General features: G+C 47.1%; 1 protein-coding gene across 1 annotated transcript in view; it reads right to left on the bottom strand.

Moving 5' to 3' along the window:
* Nucleotides 1–3,020: 3,020 nt before the first annotated feature.
* Nucleotides 3,021–17,324, bottom strand: part of LOC129858924 (cysteine/serine-rich nuclear protein 1-like) — a 14,907-nt gene continuing 603 nt past the window's right edge. Inside the window, exons 2-5 of the mRNA XM_055928162.1 lie at nt 12,022–12,226; nt 9,703–9,968; nt 8,333–8,626; nt 3,021–8,171 (exon numbers count right to left, since the gene is read on the bottom strand). Coding sequence (XP_055784137.1) covers nt 6,930–8,171; nt 8,333–8,626; nt 9,703–9,968; nt 12,022–12,217 — 1,998 coding nt within the window. The 5' untranslated portion in view covers nt 12,218–12,226 and the 3' untranslated portion in view covers nt 3,021–6,929. The remainder of the gene's footprint in view (nt 8,172–8,332; nt 8,627–9,702; nt 9,969–12,021; nt 12,227–17,324) is intronic.

The raw sequence follows: 17,324 nt of genomic DNA, 5'->3' as shown, positions 1-17,324 counted from the left end.
AGTTTTTGCAAAATAACTTTAGTGACTTGTTGCAAACAGGATGCATGTTTTGGAATATTTGTATTCTGTACAGGCTTCCTTCTCTTCACTCGGTCAATTAGGTTACTATTGTGGAGCTACAATGCTCAAAGGGATATTCCATTTTATTTTTCCCATCTACCAATAGGTGCCCTTTTTTGCGAGGCATTAGAAAACCTCCCTGGTCTTTGTGTTTGAATCTGTGTTGGAATTCACTGCTCGTCTAAAGAACCTTACAGATAATTCACGTCTGTAGCCATGAAGTTTTGAAAGGCTGGTCATGGCTCACATCAACACCATCATCCCGGAAACCCTAGACCCACTCCAATTTGCATACCGCCCCAACAGATCCACAGATGACGCAGTCTCTATTGCACTCCACACTGCCCTTTCCCACCTGGACAAGAGGAACACCTACGTGAGAATGCTATTCATTGACTACAGCTCAGCGCTCAACACCATTGTCCCCTCAAAGCTCATCACTAAGCTAAGGACCCTGGGACTAAACACCTCCCTCTGCAACTGTATCCTGGACTTCCTGACGGGCCCCCCTAGGTGGTAAGAGTAGGCAAAACACGTGGATCCTCAACAAGGGGGCCCGTCAGGGGTGCGTGCTCAGTCCCCTCCTGTACTCCCTGTTCACTCATGACTGCACGGCCAGGCACGACTCCAACACCATCATTAAGTTTGCTGACAACGCTGGTACTGATCACCGACAGCAATGAGACAGCCTATAGGGAGGAGGTCAGAGACCTGGCAGTGTGGTGCCAGGACAACAACCTCTCCCTCAATGTGAGTAAGACAAAGGAAATGATCGTGAACTACAGGAAAAGGAGGGCAGAGCTCATTGACGGGGCTGTACTGTAGGGGTTCGAGAGTTTCAAGTTCCTTGTTGTCCACATTCTCAACAAACTATCATGGTCCAAACACACCAAGACAGTCGTGAAGAGGGCACGACAAAACCTATTCCCCCTCAGGAAACTAAAAAGATTTGGCATGGGTCCTCAGATCCTCAAAAAGTTATATAGTACCGTAACACCCTGTATATAGCCTCCACATTGACTCTGTACCGTAATACCCTGTATAGAGCCTCCACATTGACTCTGTACCGTAACACCCTGTATATAGCCTCCACACATTGACTCTGTACCGGTACCCCCTGTATATAGCCTCCACATTGACTCTATACCGGTACCCCCTGTATATAGCCTCCACATTGACTCTGTACCGGTACCCCCTGTATATAGCCTCCACATTGACTCTGTACCGTAACACCCTGTATATAGCCTCCACATTGACTCTGTACCGGTACCCCCTGTATATAGCCTCCACATTGACTCTGTACCGTAACACCCTGCATATAGCCTCCACACTGACTCTGTACCGTAATACCCTGTATATAGCCTCCACACGGACTCTGTACCGTAATACCCTGTATATAGTCTCCACATTGACTCTGTACCGGTACCCCCTGTATATAGCCTCCACATTGACTCTGTACTGGTACCCCCCTGTATATAGCCTCCACATTGACTCTGTACCGGTACCCCCTGTATATAGTCTCCACATTGACTCTGTACCGGTACCCCCTGTATATAGCCTCCACATTGACTCTGTACCGGTACCCCCCTGTATATAGCCTCCACATTGACTCTGTACCGGTACCCCCTGTATATAGCCTCCACATTGACTCTGTACCGGTACCCCCTGTATATAGCCTCCACATTGACTCTGTACTGGTACCCCCTGTATATAGCCTCCACATTGACTCTGTACCGGTACCCCCTGTATATAGCCTCCACATTGACTCTGTACCGATACCCCCTGTATATAGCCTCCACATTGACTCTGTACCGTAACACCCTGTATATAGACTCCACATTGACTCTGTACCGCAACACCCTGTATATAGCCTCCACATTGACTCTGTACCGTAATACCCTGTATAGAGCCTCCACATTGACTCTGTACCGTAACACCCTGTATATAGCCTCCACATTGACTCTGTACCGGTAACCCCTGTATATAGCCTCCACATTGACTCTGTACCGTAACACCCTGTATATAGCCTCCACACATTGACTCTGTACCGGTACCCCCTGTATATAGCCTCCACATTGACTCTATACCGGCACCCCCTGTATATAGCCTCCACATTGACTCTGTACCGGTACCCCCTGTATATAGCCTCCACATTGACTCTGTACCGTAACACCCTGTATATAGCCTCCACATTGACTCTGTACCGTAACACCCTGTATATAGCCTCCACATTGACTCTGTACCGGTACCCCCCTGTATATAACCTTCCACATTGACTCTGTACCGGTACCCCCTGTATATAGCCTCCACATTGACTCTGTACCGGTACCCCCTGTATATAGCCTCCACATTGACTCTGTACCGGTACCCCCTGTATATAGCCTCCACATTGACTCTGTACCGGTACCCCCTGTATATAGCCTCCACATTGACTCTGTACCGTAACACCCTGTATATAGCCTCCACATTGACTCTGTACCGTAACACCCTGTATATAGACTCCACATTGACTCTGTACCGTAACACCCTGTATATAGCCTCCACATTGACTCTGTACCGTAACACTCTGTATATAGCCTCCACACTGACTCTGTACCGGTACCCCCTGTATATAGCCTCCACATTGACTCTGTACCGGTACCCCCTGTATATAGCCTCCACATTGACTCTGTACCGGTACCCCCTGTATATAGCCTCCACATTGACTCTGTACCGGTACCCCCTGTATATAGCCTCCACATTGACTCTGTACCGTAACACCCTGTATATAGACTCCACATTGACTCTGTATCGTAACACCCTGTATATAGCCTCCACATTGTTATTTCATTGTTACTTCTTTAGTTTATTTAGTAAGTAGAAAGGCCAAGCTACGGTGAAGGTATACAAATCTGACGGGGTCAAACACTAAAGAAGAAGAACAAAATGGGAATAGAGACCAAGATGAACAAACAAAGTCAAGCATTTAAGAAAAAGTTTAATTTTTTCAAAAGGGACAAACTGTCAAAAAGGGACTTGGATGAAATGAACAGCTTTTTAAAAACGGGCAGTTAGAGAGGGACAATGAAAGGGAAAAATCAAACTGCTCTGGTTTGCTCTCCATTCAAGAATGTAATGAATACCCATTGTTGCCATGTCTTTACTTAGATTAATGCATTTACACCAGAGAAGATGTGTTCTGTTGGTGGCCTTGGTTTTTTTTTTCTCAATGAGATGATGTCAACGTAAGCAAATGAAGGCAGATAGCAGAAGAATACATTATGCAGCGTTTTAAAGTATACCCCAAATCAGATCGTAAAACAGACGGTGTGAACGGGGCTGGCTGTAGAGACAGAGTACGGATCAGCTCAACTAGTTCCGTATCTTCATCTCAGCATCCAGGCCATTTGTTCAAAAAGGTCTGCTTGAGGACTTAATGGAGGTAAACACACAACTTCTGAGTCTTTCTGCATAAATATATGACGTTTTTTTACCCATAAAAATATCATGTCGTCTCAGTCACAACGATCATATGGATATTTTTCTAATTCATTTTGTTTTAGTGGCATTTCATAGTCCAATGGAAAATACTGGGGAGCAAAAGCTTTCAAAATACGTCTACATTTATCTATTACAAAGGTTTCAATATTAAAAAACAAAAAAAATACACAATTTGCATTTTCTTAATAAAATAATTTCAGTGACACAGATTTATAATTCTTTCTTTCAATCTACACAAATGATTTATAAAATAGTGATTCTCTATGGTAACATTATAGATAGCAGTATCTACAGAAAGACCCAGTACTCTATAATTTGATTTCTAAAATAGGAATGTTATACAGTACAGCTCAAACAGAAGCACTGTGCTGCTGGCCTAGTAGAGATGGCTAGACGTTGGCCTAGTAGAGATGGCTAGACGTTGGCCTAGTAGAGATGGCTAGACGTTGGCCTAGTAGAGATGGCTAGACGTTGGCCTAGTAGAGATGGCTAGACGTTGGCCTAGTAGAGATGGCTAGACGTTGGCCTAGTAGAGATGGCTAGACGTTGGCCTAGTAGAGATGGCTAGACGTTGGCCTGGTAGAGATGGCTAGACGTTGGCCTAGTAGAGATGGCTAGACGTTGGCCTAGTAGAGATGGCTAGACGTTGGCCTAGTAGAGATGGCTAGACGTTGGCCTAGTAGAGATGGCTAGACGTTGGCCTAGTAGAGATGGCTAGACGTTGGCCTAGTAGAGATGGCTAGACGTTGGCCTAGTAGAGATGGCTAGACGTTGGCCTAGTAGAGATGGCTAGACGTTGGCCTAGTAGAGATGGCTAGACGTTGGCCTGGTAGAGATGGCTAGACGTTGGCCTGGTAGAGATGGCTAGACGTTGGCCTAGTAGAGATGGCTAGACGTTGGCCTAGTAGAGATGGCTAGACGTTGGCCTAGTAGAGATGGCTAGACGTTGGCCTAGTAGAGATGGCTAGACGTTGGCCTGGTAGAGATGGCTAGACGTTGGCCTAGTAGAGATGGCTAGACGTTGGCCTAGTAGAGATGGCTAGACGTTGGCCTAGTAGAGATGGCTAGACGTTGGCCTAGTAGAGATGGCTAGACGTTGGCCTGGTAGAGATGGCTAGACGTTGGCCTAGTAGAGATGGCTAGACGTTGGCCTGGTAGAGATGGCTAGACGTTGGCCTAGTAGAGATGGCTAGACGTTGGCCTAGTAGAGATGGCTAGACGTTGGCCTAGTAGAGATGGCTAGACGTTGGCCTAGTAGAGATGGCTAGACGTTGGCCTAGTAGAGATGGCTAGACGTTGGCCTAGTAGAGATGGCTAGACGTTGGCCTAGTAGAGATGGCTAGACGTTGGCCTAGTAGAGATGGCTAGACGTTGGCCTAGTAGAGATGGCTAGACGTTGGCCTAGTAGAGATGGCTAGACGTTGGCCTAGTAGAGATGGCTAGACGTTGGCCTAGTAGAGATGGCTAGACGTTGGCCTAGTAGAGATGGCTAGACGTTGGCCTGGTAGAGATGGCTAGACGTTGGCCTAGTAGAGATGGCTAGACGTTGGCCTAGTAGAGATGGCTAGACGTTGGCCTAGTAGAGATGGCTAGACGTTGGCCTAGTAGAGATGGCTAGACGTTGGCCTGGTAGAGATGGCTAGACGTTGGCCTAGTAGAGATGGCTAGACGTTGGCCTAGTAGAGATGGCTAGACGTTGGCCTAGTAGAGATGGCTAGACGTTGGCCTGGTAGAGATGGCTAGACGTTGGCCTAGTAGAGATGGCTAGACGTTGGCCTAGTAGAGATGGCTAGACGTTGGCCTAGTAGAGATGGCTAGACGTTGGCCTAGTAGAGATGGCTAGACGTTGGCCTGGTAGAGATGGCTAGACGTTGGCCTAGTAGAGATGGCTAGACGTTGGCCTAGTAGAGATGGCTAGACGTTGGCCTAGTAGAGATGGCTAGACGTTGGCCTAGTAGAGATGGCTAGACGTTGGCCTAGTAGAGATGGCTAGACGTTGGCCTAGTAGAGATGGCTAGACGTTGGCCTAGTAGAGATGGCTAGACGTTGGCCGAATCGACCCCTCAACCCTACACGTGTGGAGAGCTGATTGGATTTGACAGGTGCAGTCAATATGGTAATAGCTCCCTGATAGGCTAGGTGGAAGTGTCATTATATTGTTTTTACCAATCAGATCTCCACAATGGCGTAGGGTTTAGGGATTGATTTGGGATTGGGCCATAGCCCTCCTGAGTAAACACCACCTCTCTCGTATTGCCCAACATGTAAGAAATTAGATCAAACTACTAAAATAATGTTACCAAAATGTTGTTTAACCAATAAGAGAACAGATATTAAATACTTTCCCAATGGTCTTTTATATAATCCCATATTGCTGACCATGTCTAATACGGATTCAGTTCCAAATGGCACCCTATTCTCTATATAGTGCACCACTTTACACCAGAGCCCCTAGGGTACTACAGTATATAGGGAATAGGGTTTGGGACACATATTGCACTTCCAGGTTATAAATATCAAATCACAGTGCTGCTTCAGCACAGCTTTAGTGGGTTTTTCATCTGAAAATAAATAGTCAATCATAAAAGAAATACATTAAAATAATAATAATATATAGATAAAAGTTATAGGTGTTTTGAATAGCATTTTTGGTTTCTCAGAGTATTCATTAATACTCAGCTGTACGATTCTTAGTTTCGGAGGTTGACATTTAGCGATATATAAAACCCAACACGTGTTATTTCAGAGTTTTGATGTCTTCACTATTATTTTACAAAGTAGAAAATGACTTATTTTAATCTCACTTTTATAAAATGTTAGCTGCCATTTCATATAGCAATAATTACCAAGTGAAACGTTAGCTGCCATTTCATATAGCGATAATTACCAAGTGAAACGTTAGCTGCCATTTCATATAGCGATAATTACCAAGTGAAACGTTAGCTGCCATTTCATATAGCGATAATTATCAAGTGAAACGTTAGCTGCCATTTCATATAGCGATAATTACCAAGTGAAACGTTAGCTGCCATTTCATATAGCGATAATTACCAAGTGAAACGTTAGCTGCCATTTCATAGCGATAATTACCAAGTGAAACGTTAGCTGCCATTTCATATAGCGATAATTACCAAGTGAAACGTTAGCTGCCATTTCATATAGCGATAATTACCAAGTGAAACGTTAGCTGCCATTTCAAATAGCGATAATTACCAAGTGAAACGTTAGCTGCCATTTCATATAGCGATAATTACCAACTGCTTTGCTAACATTTGGAAGGCAAGAGAGAAATCACAGCTTCTTCCAACAGAAGTCTGTTTACACTGACCCCCATCCCCCCTAATTCCCTACATAGTCCAGAAAAGAGTTGGCGGTTCAGGTCCCGATAGTTAACCCCTGACGGCTTCTTCCAACAACTGATTGTCTGTGAACGTTGCAGGGGGTTCTGGGTCAGATTCTGACAGACCAATCAGAGACTCCAGGGGGCAGGTCCCGGGGTCGCAGGCCTGTGATTGGCTGCTGGGGTAACTAGGCAACTGGAAGTGAAAGAAGGTGTCCATGTGTTGGTACTCTGTTAGGGAGTTGTAGAGGGAGGAAGGACCCAGACAGAAACCATCAAAGAACTCCAGGTCAGACTCTGAGGACAGGCTAAGGTCCATGTAGCTGGCAGCGGTGCCGTCTACTGAGGGAGATGGGGTGTTGGGGCAGTCTACGGAGGGGGATGGGGTGTTGGGGCAGTCTACGGAGGGGGATGGGGGGTTGGGGCAGTCTACGGAGGGGGATGGGGGGTTGGGGCAGTCTACGGAGGGGGATGGGGGGTTGGGGCAGTCTACGGAGGGGGATGGGGGGTTAGAGTAACTGCAGCTGCTGTGGTGGTGGAACAGACCGTTGCCTTGGTTAGCGTTATCATCGAACCGTTGTGATATGGCCATGGCCCGGTTGTCTGTGCGCACCTCTAGATTGTCATTCTCCTCTGGGAAGTCTGCCGTGCTAAACCCTGCCAACATCCAGGCTGTTGTCGTCATGGACGACGCCTGCTTCTGCTGCTGCAGCCATTGCTTGGGGCAACAGCGGTTGTCATTAACAACGTAGTGATTTACGTTATAGTCGTCGTTGTCGCTGAGGACGCGGCGCTGTCCGTTTTCCTCCACATCGTCCTCCCGGCCTAAACCCGCCCCTTCCTCTGAGTCCTCACTCCCCCCCGAGGAGACAGAGGAGTCTGTCATGTCGCTGCTACAGCTGTTCTCCCCGACCGCCGCCAGCTCTGAGCTGAAGTGGAAGGAGGGGCCATCTGGGATGGAGGGGAGGTCGGACATGGGGTTGTGGGCTGGGGCGGTCTCTCCCAGATCCTCTTCCTCTGGTCCAGACGTCTCCTCCAGTCTCTTCTCCAGCTCTGAGCTGAAGTGGAAGGAGGGGCGGTCTGGGATGGAAGGGAGGTTGGACAGGGGGTTGTGGGCTGGGGCGGTCTCTTCCTCTGGTCCAGACGTCTCCTCCAGTCTCTTCTCCAGCTCTAGCTTCATGATGGTGTGGATGTAGTGGGTCTGAACCCGGCTGGAGTTGAACTCTATACGCCCTTCCGGGTTACAGCAGCCATCCTTAGTGCAGCCGCAGGGAAATGACGAGTGGTCCATCTGGGGAGAGAAGAGGACGTTCAAAAATCAGGTTCTGCTTTGTCACGGAGGGATCAGAATAATGTAGAACAGTGGACAACTAACCACTGCTCATACTGTTAGGAATATAAAGTATTTACAGTTAACATTGAAGTTGAAGAAGTGATATGTGAGTGTCTTACCTGACACTTGATGCCTGCCAGGCTGCAGGCGCAGGTCTCTGGCTCACAGAAGCCCTGGCAGTCACAGCCACAGTCCTCCCTGGACACTCTCAGCTGCTGGAGCTTCCTCTTCTCCTCCTTATCGATCTTCACCCCTGCAGCCTTCAGCAGGGCTTGTCTCCTCTTGGAGGGGTAGGGGTGGAGGAAGGAGTCGTCGTCTAGGTTACAGCTGCTAATGTCCATCTCGTCCTCAGGGATGTCTTCGATGGTGAGGCGGTCAACCTCCTCTGACTCCACTGTGCCTCCCTTAGTCAGCTGGGAGGGAGAAACGGGGGGGAGAGACGGGGGGGGGTTAGGATAATTGTGATGCATGTGTGTGGGTTTTCTCTAGAAAAGAGAGCTAGAATACCCCTTGTTATAGAACTCAAACCTTTACACTACCAGGAATAAAACCTTTACACTACCAGGAATATAACCTTTACACTACCAGGAATATAACCTTTACACTACCAGGAATATAACCTTTACACTACCAGGAATATAACCTTTACACTACCAGGAATATAACCTTTACACTACCAGGAATATAACCTTTACACTACCAGGAATAAAACCTTTACACTACCAGGAATAAAACCTTTACACTACCAGGAATAAAACCTTTACACTACCAGGAATAAAACCTTTACACTACCAGGAATATAACCTTTACACTACCAGGAATAAAACCTTTACACTACCAGGAATATAACCTTTACACTACCAGGAATATAACCTTTACACTACCAGGAATAAAACCTTTACACTACCAGGAATATAACCTTTACACTACCAGGAATATAACCTTTACACTACCAGGAATATAACCTTTACACTACCAGGAATATAACCTTTACACTACCAGGAATATAACCTTTACACTACCAGGAATATAACCTTTACACTACCAGGAATATAACCTTTACACTACCAGGAATAAAACCTTTACACTACCAGGAATAAAACCTTTACACTACCAGGAATAAAACCTTTACACTACCAGGAATAAAACCTTTACACTACCAGGAATATAACCTTTACACTACCAGGAATATAACCTTTACACTACCAGGAATATAACCTTTACACTACCAGGAATGTAACCTTTACACTACCAGGAATATAACCTTTACACTACCAGGAATATAACCTTTACACTACCAGGAATGTAACCTTTACACTACCAGGAATAAAACCTTTACACTACCAGGAATAAAACCTTTACACTACCAGGAATAAAACCTTCCACCAGCAGACACTGCTGCATATTAGCTTCATTTCTAGCTAATCCACATATGAGACGTGTGTGTGTGCGTGTGCGTGTGCGTGTGCGTGTGTGTCCCAGGGCTCACTTTCTGTTTCAGAGCGTCTAGTTTCTCCTCTCGGAGGCGGTTGAGGAGTTTCTCCCGACGAAGGATGTGTTGCTCCACAGCGTACTCTTCCATGGTGTACCTGCGGAGGGCGCTGTGGCGCTGCATCATGCCCAGGGAACAGCCCCCTCTACTGGGCACGCTGCTGAAGCCCTGGCATCGCGGGAAGAGAAACACTGTCACTGTGTCAAAGGTCACGTTGCCCCGCCCTAGCCGTTCACGCTTAGCCTTCTTCGGGATGGACTTGGCTAGAGAGAGAGAGAGACTTGGTGTTATCACTGGTCATTACTTAATAAGAGCTTTCAAGAACAAGAGACATTAAGGGAATTGCAGTTTGTCAAAGTAACTGCACTGCCTTCTACTGCCACTAGATGGTAGCATAAATCAGATAAGACACTTTAGTCATAAGCCTTCCACTTAGTCGACAGATATTTAGGAGACCTCATGAGCTGTCCTAACCAGTTAAGAGTTAGGGGGGGGGGGGGGTGAAGAGGGGCGGAGGGAGGGTATAGGGTGCCCTTAGACAAGGGCCCGTTAGTAATCATTCACTGTTAGTTTACACCTGTTGTTTAGAAAGAATGTGATAAATGAAATGTGATTGGATTAAAGACCAAAAGTGAGAAGGAGAGAACCAGAAAGGACCCAGGACAGGGGGAGATGTCTAACCCTAGTATGAGGACCTGTGGCTGGGCCTCAACCTGTCCTCACCTAACCCTGACCCCTGACCCAGCAGGAAATAGGAGATGGTGCTGCCCGTCTGTAGCCACCACAGAGCAGATCACCCTATTGGCCCTGGTCTAAAGGCACCCTATTGGCCCTGGTCTAAAAGCACCCTATTGGCCCTGGTCTAAAAGCACCCTATTGGCCCTGGTCTAAAGGCACCCTATTGGCCCTGGTCTAAAAGCACCCTATTGGCCCTGGTCTAAAGGCACCCTATTGGCCCTGGTCTAAAAGCACCCTATTGGCCCCGGTCTAAAGGCACCCTATTGGCCCTGGTCTAAAGGCACCCTATTGGCCCTGGTCTAAAAGCACCCTATTGGCCCTGGTCTAAAGGCACCCTATTGGCCCTGGTCTAAAGGCACCCTATTGGCCCTGGTCTAAAGGCACCCTATTGGCCCTGGTCTAAAGGCACCCTATTGGCCCTGGTCTAAAGGCACCGTATTGGCCCAGGTCTAAAGGCACCCTATTGGCCCTGGTCTAAAGGCACCGTATTGGCCCAGGTCTAAAGGCACCCTATTGGCCCTGGTCTAAAGGCACCCTATTGGCCCAGGTCTAAAGGCACCCTATTTGCCCTGGTCTAAAGGCACCCTATTGGCCCTGGTCTAAAGGCACCCTATTGGCCCAGGTCTAAAGGGTGCCATTTGCAGCACAGACAGAGCCTGTTTCAGTGTGACATCCATCCACCTGATAACAACAGGAGGACAAACTCTCCACTCTGACTCTGAAGGTCTGTTATACTACCAGTTCAAAATGGTGTTCAACTATCTCCTTTAGATTAACAAGGTATCACCCTTCATCTCATGCTCCAACATGCCTTCCCCTCCCTTCCCAGTCTCTTCCAGACAGGCGGCACCTGTGCTGGGTGTGTGCCTAGGGCCCAGACAAGGCTCTGTGTGTTCTCTCTGCCTGGCCATCTGCCATCCTGCTCACTCTCTGGCTCCCTGCCCTGCCATCCTGGGAACCCTAACAACCTTTTGCCCTTCTGGCCAACCCTCCACTGACCCAAAACCAGGGCCTGGAATATAAAGGTATTCAGACTGACAGACAGACATATGTTTTAATGAGCTGCTCTGTGTGAGGCAGTAAGTCTGTTTTAATGAGCTGCTCTGTGTGAGGCAGTAAGCCTGTTTTAATGAGCTGCTCTGTGTGAGGCAGTAAGTCTGTTTTAATGAGCTGCTCTGTGTGAGGCAGTAAGCCTGTTTTAATGAGCTGCTCTGTGTGAGGCAGTAAGTCTGTTTTAATGAGCTGCTCTGTGTGAGGCAGTACGTCTGTTTTAATGAGCTGCTCTGTGTGAGGCAGTAAGCCTGTTTTAATGAGCTGCTCTGTGTGAGGCAGTAAGTCTGTTTTAATGAGCTGCTCTGTGTGAGGCAGTAAGTCTGTTTTAATGAGCCGTTTCTGTGTGAGGCAGTAAGTCTGTTTTAATGAGCTGCTCTGTGTGAGGCAGTAAGTCTGTTTTAATTGAGCTGCTCTGTGTGAGGCAGTAAGTCTGTTTTAATGAGCTGCAGGCACTACCAGCATAACATCCACTATCAGACATGATCATGACATAGTGAAGCCTGAGGAAGTAGATTAGATACTCACTGTTGCAATGCGTGTCTGGAGAGCCAGGGTTGCTGGGTGTTGAGTCAAGGGTGTCTGAGTAGCAGCTCTCGCCCTCCGAGTCCCATCCGGAGTAGGCTGAGGAGGACAGGGAGGAGGAAGAGGAGTAGCACTGGTCCTCATCATAGACCTCCTCAAACTTCCTCTTCAGTAGACCGCTCATGGCTCTAGCTAGCATGGACCTGATCTGAGAAACACATGGAGAGGAGACAGGGTTATTAGCATGGTGCTAGCTAGCATGGACCTGATCTGAGAAACACAGGGAGAGGAGACAGGGTTATTAGCATGGTGCTAGCTAGCATGGACCTGATCTGAGAAACACAGGGAGAGGAGACAGGGTTATTAGCATGGTGCTAGCTAGCATGGACCTGATCTGAGAAACACATGGAGAGGAGACAGGGTTATTAGCATGGTGCTAGCTAGCATGGAGCTGATCTGAGCAACACAGGGAGAGGAGACAGGGTTATTAGCATGGTGCTAGCTAGCATGGAGCTTATCTGAGCAACACAAGGAGAGGAGACGGGGTTATTAGCATGGTGCTAGCTAGCATGGACCTGATCTGAGGAACACAGGGAGAGGAGACAGGGTTATTAGCATGGGGCTAGCTAGCATGGACCTGATCTGAGAAACACAGGGAGAGGAGACGGTGTTATTAGCATGGGGCTAGCTAGCATGGACCTGATCTGAGGAACACAGGGAGAGGAGACAGGGTTATTAGCATGGGGCTAGCTAGCATGGACCTGATCTGAGAAACACAGGGAGAGGAGACAGGGTTATTAGCATGGGGCTAGCTAGCATGGACCTGATCTGAGGAACACAGGGAGAGGACATGGGGTTATTAGCATGGTGCTAGCTAGCATGGACCTGATCTGAGAAACACAGGGAGGGGACAGGGTTATTAGCATGGGGCTAGCTAGCATGGAGCTGATTTGAGGAACACAGGGAGGGGACAGGGTTATTAGCATGGTGCTAGCTAGCATGGACCTGATCTGAGAAACACAGGGAGAGGGGACAGGGTTATTAGCATGGGGCTAGCTAGCATGGACCTGATCTGAGAAACACAGGGAGAGGAGACGGTGTTATTAGCATGGGGCTAGCTAGCATGGACCTGATCTGAGGAACACAGGGAGAGGAGATGGGGTTATTAGCATGGTGCTAGCTAGCATGGACCTGATCTGAGAAACACAGGGAGGGGACAGGGTTATTAGCATGGGGCTAGCTAGCATGGAGCTGATTTGAGGAACACAGGGAGGGGACAGGGTTATTAGCATGGTGCTAGCTAGCATGGACCTGATCTGAGAAACACAGGGAGAGGGGACAGGGTTATTAGCATGGTGCTAGCTAGCATGGAGCTGATCTGAGGAACACAGGGAGAGGGGGAGGGGTTAACATATTCAAATGTTTTCAATTAGCATAATTGGCTAAATCAACATGTCACAACTGCAGTGTGTTGTGATCACGGCGATGATTACCGACGTCCTACACAGGAAGGCCTCAGGGTCAATAGTATTATTACTGTGCTCACGTTAAACACAAACTATTATCATATCATCTGATTACCATACTATGACTCATATCCTTAGGCGAAATACACTGCTCAAAAAAGTAAAGGGAACACTTAAACAACACAATGTAACTCCAAGTCAATCACACTTCTGTGACATCAAACTGTCCACTTAGGAAGCAACACTGATTGACAATAAATTTCACATGCTGTTGTGCAAATGGAATAGACAAAAGGTGGAAATTATAGGCAATTAGCAAGACACCCCCCAAAAAAAGGAGAGAGGGGAGGAGGGGAGAGGGGAGGAGGGAGAGAGAGGGGGAGGAGGGAGAAAGAGGGGGGAGAAGGGAGAAAGAGGGGGGAGGGGGGGGGGGGGGGAGACAGAGGGGCGGGAGAAAGAGGGGGGAGGAGGGAGAAAGAGGGGGGAGGAGAGAGAGAGAAAGAGAGTGCAGTCTACAGGACCAGGTAGTGTGGTGCAGTCTACCAGTCTACAGGACCAGGTAGTGTGGTGCAGTCTACCAGTCTACAGGACCAGGTAGTGTGGTGCAGTCTACCAGTCTACAGGACCAGGTAGTGTGGTGCAGTCTACCAGTCTACAGGACCAGGTAGTGTGGTGCAGTCTACCAGTCTACAGGACCAGGTAGTGTGGTGCAGTCTACCAGTCTACAGGGCCAGGTAGTGTGGTGCAGTCTACCAGTCTACAGGACCAGGTAGTGTAGTGCAGTCTACCAGTCTACAGGACCAGGTAGTGTGGTGCAGTCTACCAGTCTACAGGACCAGGTAGTGTGGTGCAGTCTACCAGTCTACAGGGCCAGGTAGTGTGGTGCAGTCTACCAGTCTACAGGACCAGGTAGTGTGATGCAGTCTACCAGTCTACAGGACCAGGTAGTGTGGTGCAGTCTACCAGTCTACAGGGCCAGGTAGTGTAGTGCAGTCTACAGGACACTTGAGAACTCTGTCCATTAGACAAGCCCTAGACCTGTGTAGCACAATGGAGCCAAGAATGCCCGCAAGAGGTTTCCAGTCAAACACTTTACATGTCACCGCTTCACTGATGTCTGATGACTCCCTCCGCTGCTCTAAGCTGTTTCACCACACGTCTATTTAAAGTCAATGATAATATTTATACACTGAGATAACAACTGCAGATGCATATCAAATCGGTAGGTTTTGATTTTGTAATTGAGCGTCTGAAACATTTCCAGAAGCCAAACTCAACCCAGGGACGAGGAAACGAAGAAGAAGAGAAAGACTGTTAGTTCTCACACCTTAGTTCTGCTATCTGCTGTGGTAGGGATAATAAACCAGACACCAGCTTCTGTTCATCAACTCTTATTAACTCCCTGGAGACAGGAGTCTGCTCTGTGTGTGGTCAGACGGTCAGACACCACCCTCTTCTCACAGAGGGACCCACCCCACTCCACTCCCCCCTGTCTGCCCGTCCGGAGACAAAGCCGGGGCCATTCTCTGTGACCAACAACATTCACAGGAGACAGACAGGCTGTCTCTCTCCCAGCTCAGGAGCTGTGTCTGTGTGTGTCAGTTAAACAGTTTCCTGTGGTTGTGAAACATGTGCCGTAGTGCACAGGAAGTGGCTATTTAAGATAATCTATATACTGTCTCCGTGTCTGTCTTGGATTTCCTGGTTCCTGCAGCACCACCGACCGCTGTAGGTTAGTTCATCAGGAGGATCTGGACATGTAAGGGGCCACTATGGGGTAGGGTACTACAAAGGGCACCAGTTGAGACACAGCCTAGGTAAGGCAGGAAACGAGGATGACTCCCACTGTGGAAGAGCTGCCAAAATATCATATGTCCTCTAATGCAAGGTGTGAATTAGAGTATACGTTTCAACATACTAAACACGTTTCATTTTAATAGCAAGCCACATTCAAAACACAAACTGTCTGAGAAAATATGATACTTGTTGATTATCACAATTAAAATGAAATAAAATGTAAAATATATTTATATCAAGACTGCCCAAATGTGCCTAATTGGTTTATTAATCCACGTTCAAGTCCATAACTGTGCAATCTCCTCAAACAATAGCATGGTATTCTTTCACTGGAATTGGACAGGGCAGTTAGCTTAAATTCTTGTTCATCTTTCTTCCCACATCAGATATTTCTATGTCCTGGGACATTTTTTTTGTTACAACCTCATGCTAATCACATTAGCCGCCAGGGGACACCAATCCCGTAGAGTTGAACCATTATGATCCCGTAGAGGTTAACCATTATGATTAAATCAATAATTCCGTTTGAGATGCTCAGTAAAATACCAAAAGAGGAACTGCCTTAGTCACAATGAAAAGGCCAACTGACAAGATTAATACAAATAATAATCACGAGGACATGACAAACAAAATATCATTCAAAAGAAAGTTTCCCCGGTGGAATAGAAGCGCAGACTCCGTGCCGCGGTCTGGCTGTAAACAAAGGATCATTGAGCTGCTAGAGAACCGCTCCATGACGAGACGACTGGAGACGACTAGGCTATAGCCGACTACACACACCACAACAACTGCTGAGCTAAATGTAAGTGATTTTCAGCTAATCAGACAGAGATTGGACAATGAAAGGGATTCCTTTGCGCCAAGTGGCATATGAATGCCCCTGATTAATGGTCTGATACCTCAATCAATCAATCATGTATGATCAAATAGCCCAATACAGAATCAATGCCTATTCCAATAACAATGCAATCAACACACATGGGCCATTTCAGTTGAATAGCGCAGAATCATTTCTGATATGGCAGTCAATCATTATGTCACGTCTGATTATCCGTGGTCAGCTTCCCCACGTTGACCCGATCATTCCTCCGTGTGATGAATCATCATTTCTATGGCAACACTACCATCAACTGTGAGAGGGAAGCTCACGCCGTAGTGGCTGCCTTCAGGAGTCGCTCCGGTTAACCCGAAATCACAGCGGAAAGACGCCGTCGACGGGGGTCGAAACTTGCCGAGCGACAGTAGAGAGTTCAATTCACATACACAGCGTCCTCCAATGTAATCCGCAATGAGATTCTACAATACCGTTGTATCTGTTATGTTGTCCGACAGGAGCCACTGTACCTGCCTCCTGCTCTGTTGGCTGAAGAATGTGAGGAGAGTTGGAGCTAATAAGAGTTTAGAAAGAATTCGTCTCATTCTTTCTACGGAGTTCCTCGGCTGTATCCTGCCCAGACTACAGGCCAGGTCTCCCAATTCAACAAAGGCATTCATCAAGTTCATGTTTTGAAATAAGATTTGAAATATGCCATGTATTATTGACACTGGCAGCTAAACGGTACACTAAATACACACTTAACTACCCGTCATAACGCCAGACAGACTATTTTATGGCTTTTTATTTGCTCACTTTACCAGCATTGATTGGCTTAGTAAAGTGAGCGGATAAATTGACGCTTTTGATGACGTTGACGCGGGGAGAAGTACGTTTCACTACCTTGTATTTTTAATTCCAGCCGTGAACACCTTTGATTTGGGCTTTACAGAGACGCTCGGCACCACTGGAGGCGAACTACTGAATACATGTGTTCAACACACTGTAGGAAACCCAGAATTAAAACTACAACATCACCTAAATCAACTAGCCTATAATAGCCATATAATAGCCATATAATAGCCATATAATAGCCATATAATAGCCATATAATAGCCATATAATAGCCTAGCATGTGCATGGACATTGGCATGTCATTATAAAATCCTCAGCCTAGTTGATGAAATCTAGTCATATTCAGCAGAAAACAATATCCAATGTATTGTCCT

The sequence above is a fragment of the Salvelinus fontinalis genome, chromosome 7 (assembly GCF_029448725.1).
Source record: "Salvelinus fontinalis isolate EN_2023a chromosome 7, ASM2944872v1, whole genome shotgun sequence".
Taxonomy (NCBI): Eukaryota; Metazoa; Chordata; class Actinopteri; order Salmoniformes; family Salmonidae; genus Salvelinus; species Salvelinus fontinalis.
This window is presented reverse-complemented; position numbering and strand designations above follow the sequence as displayed.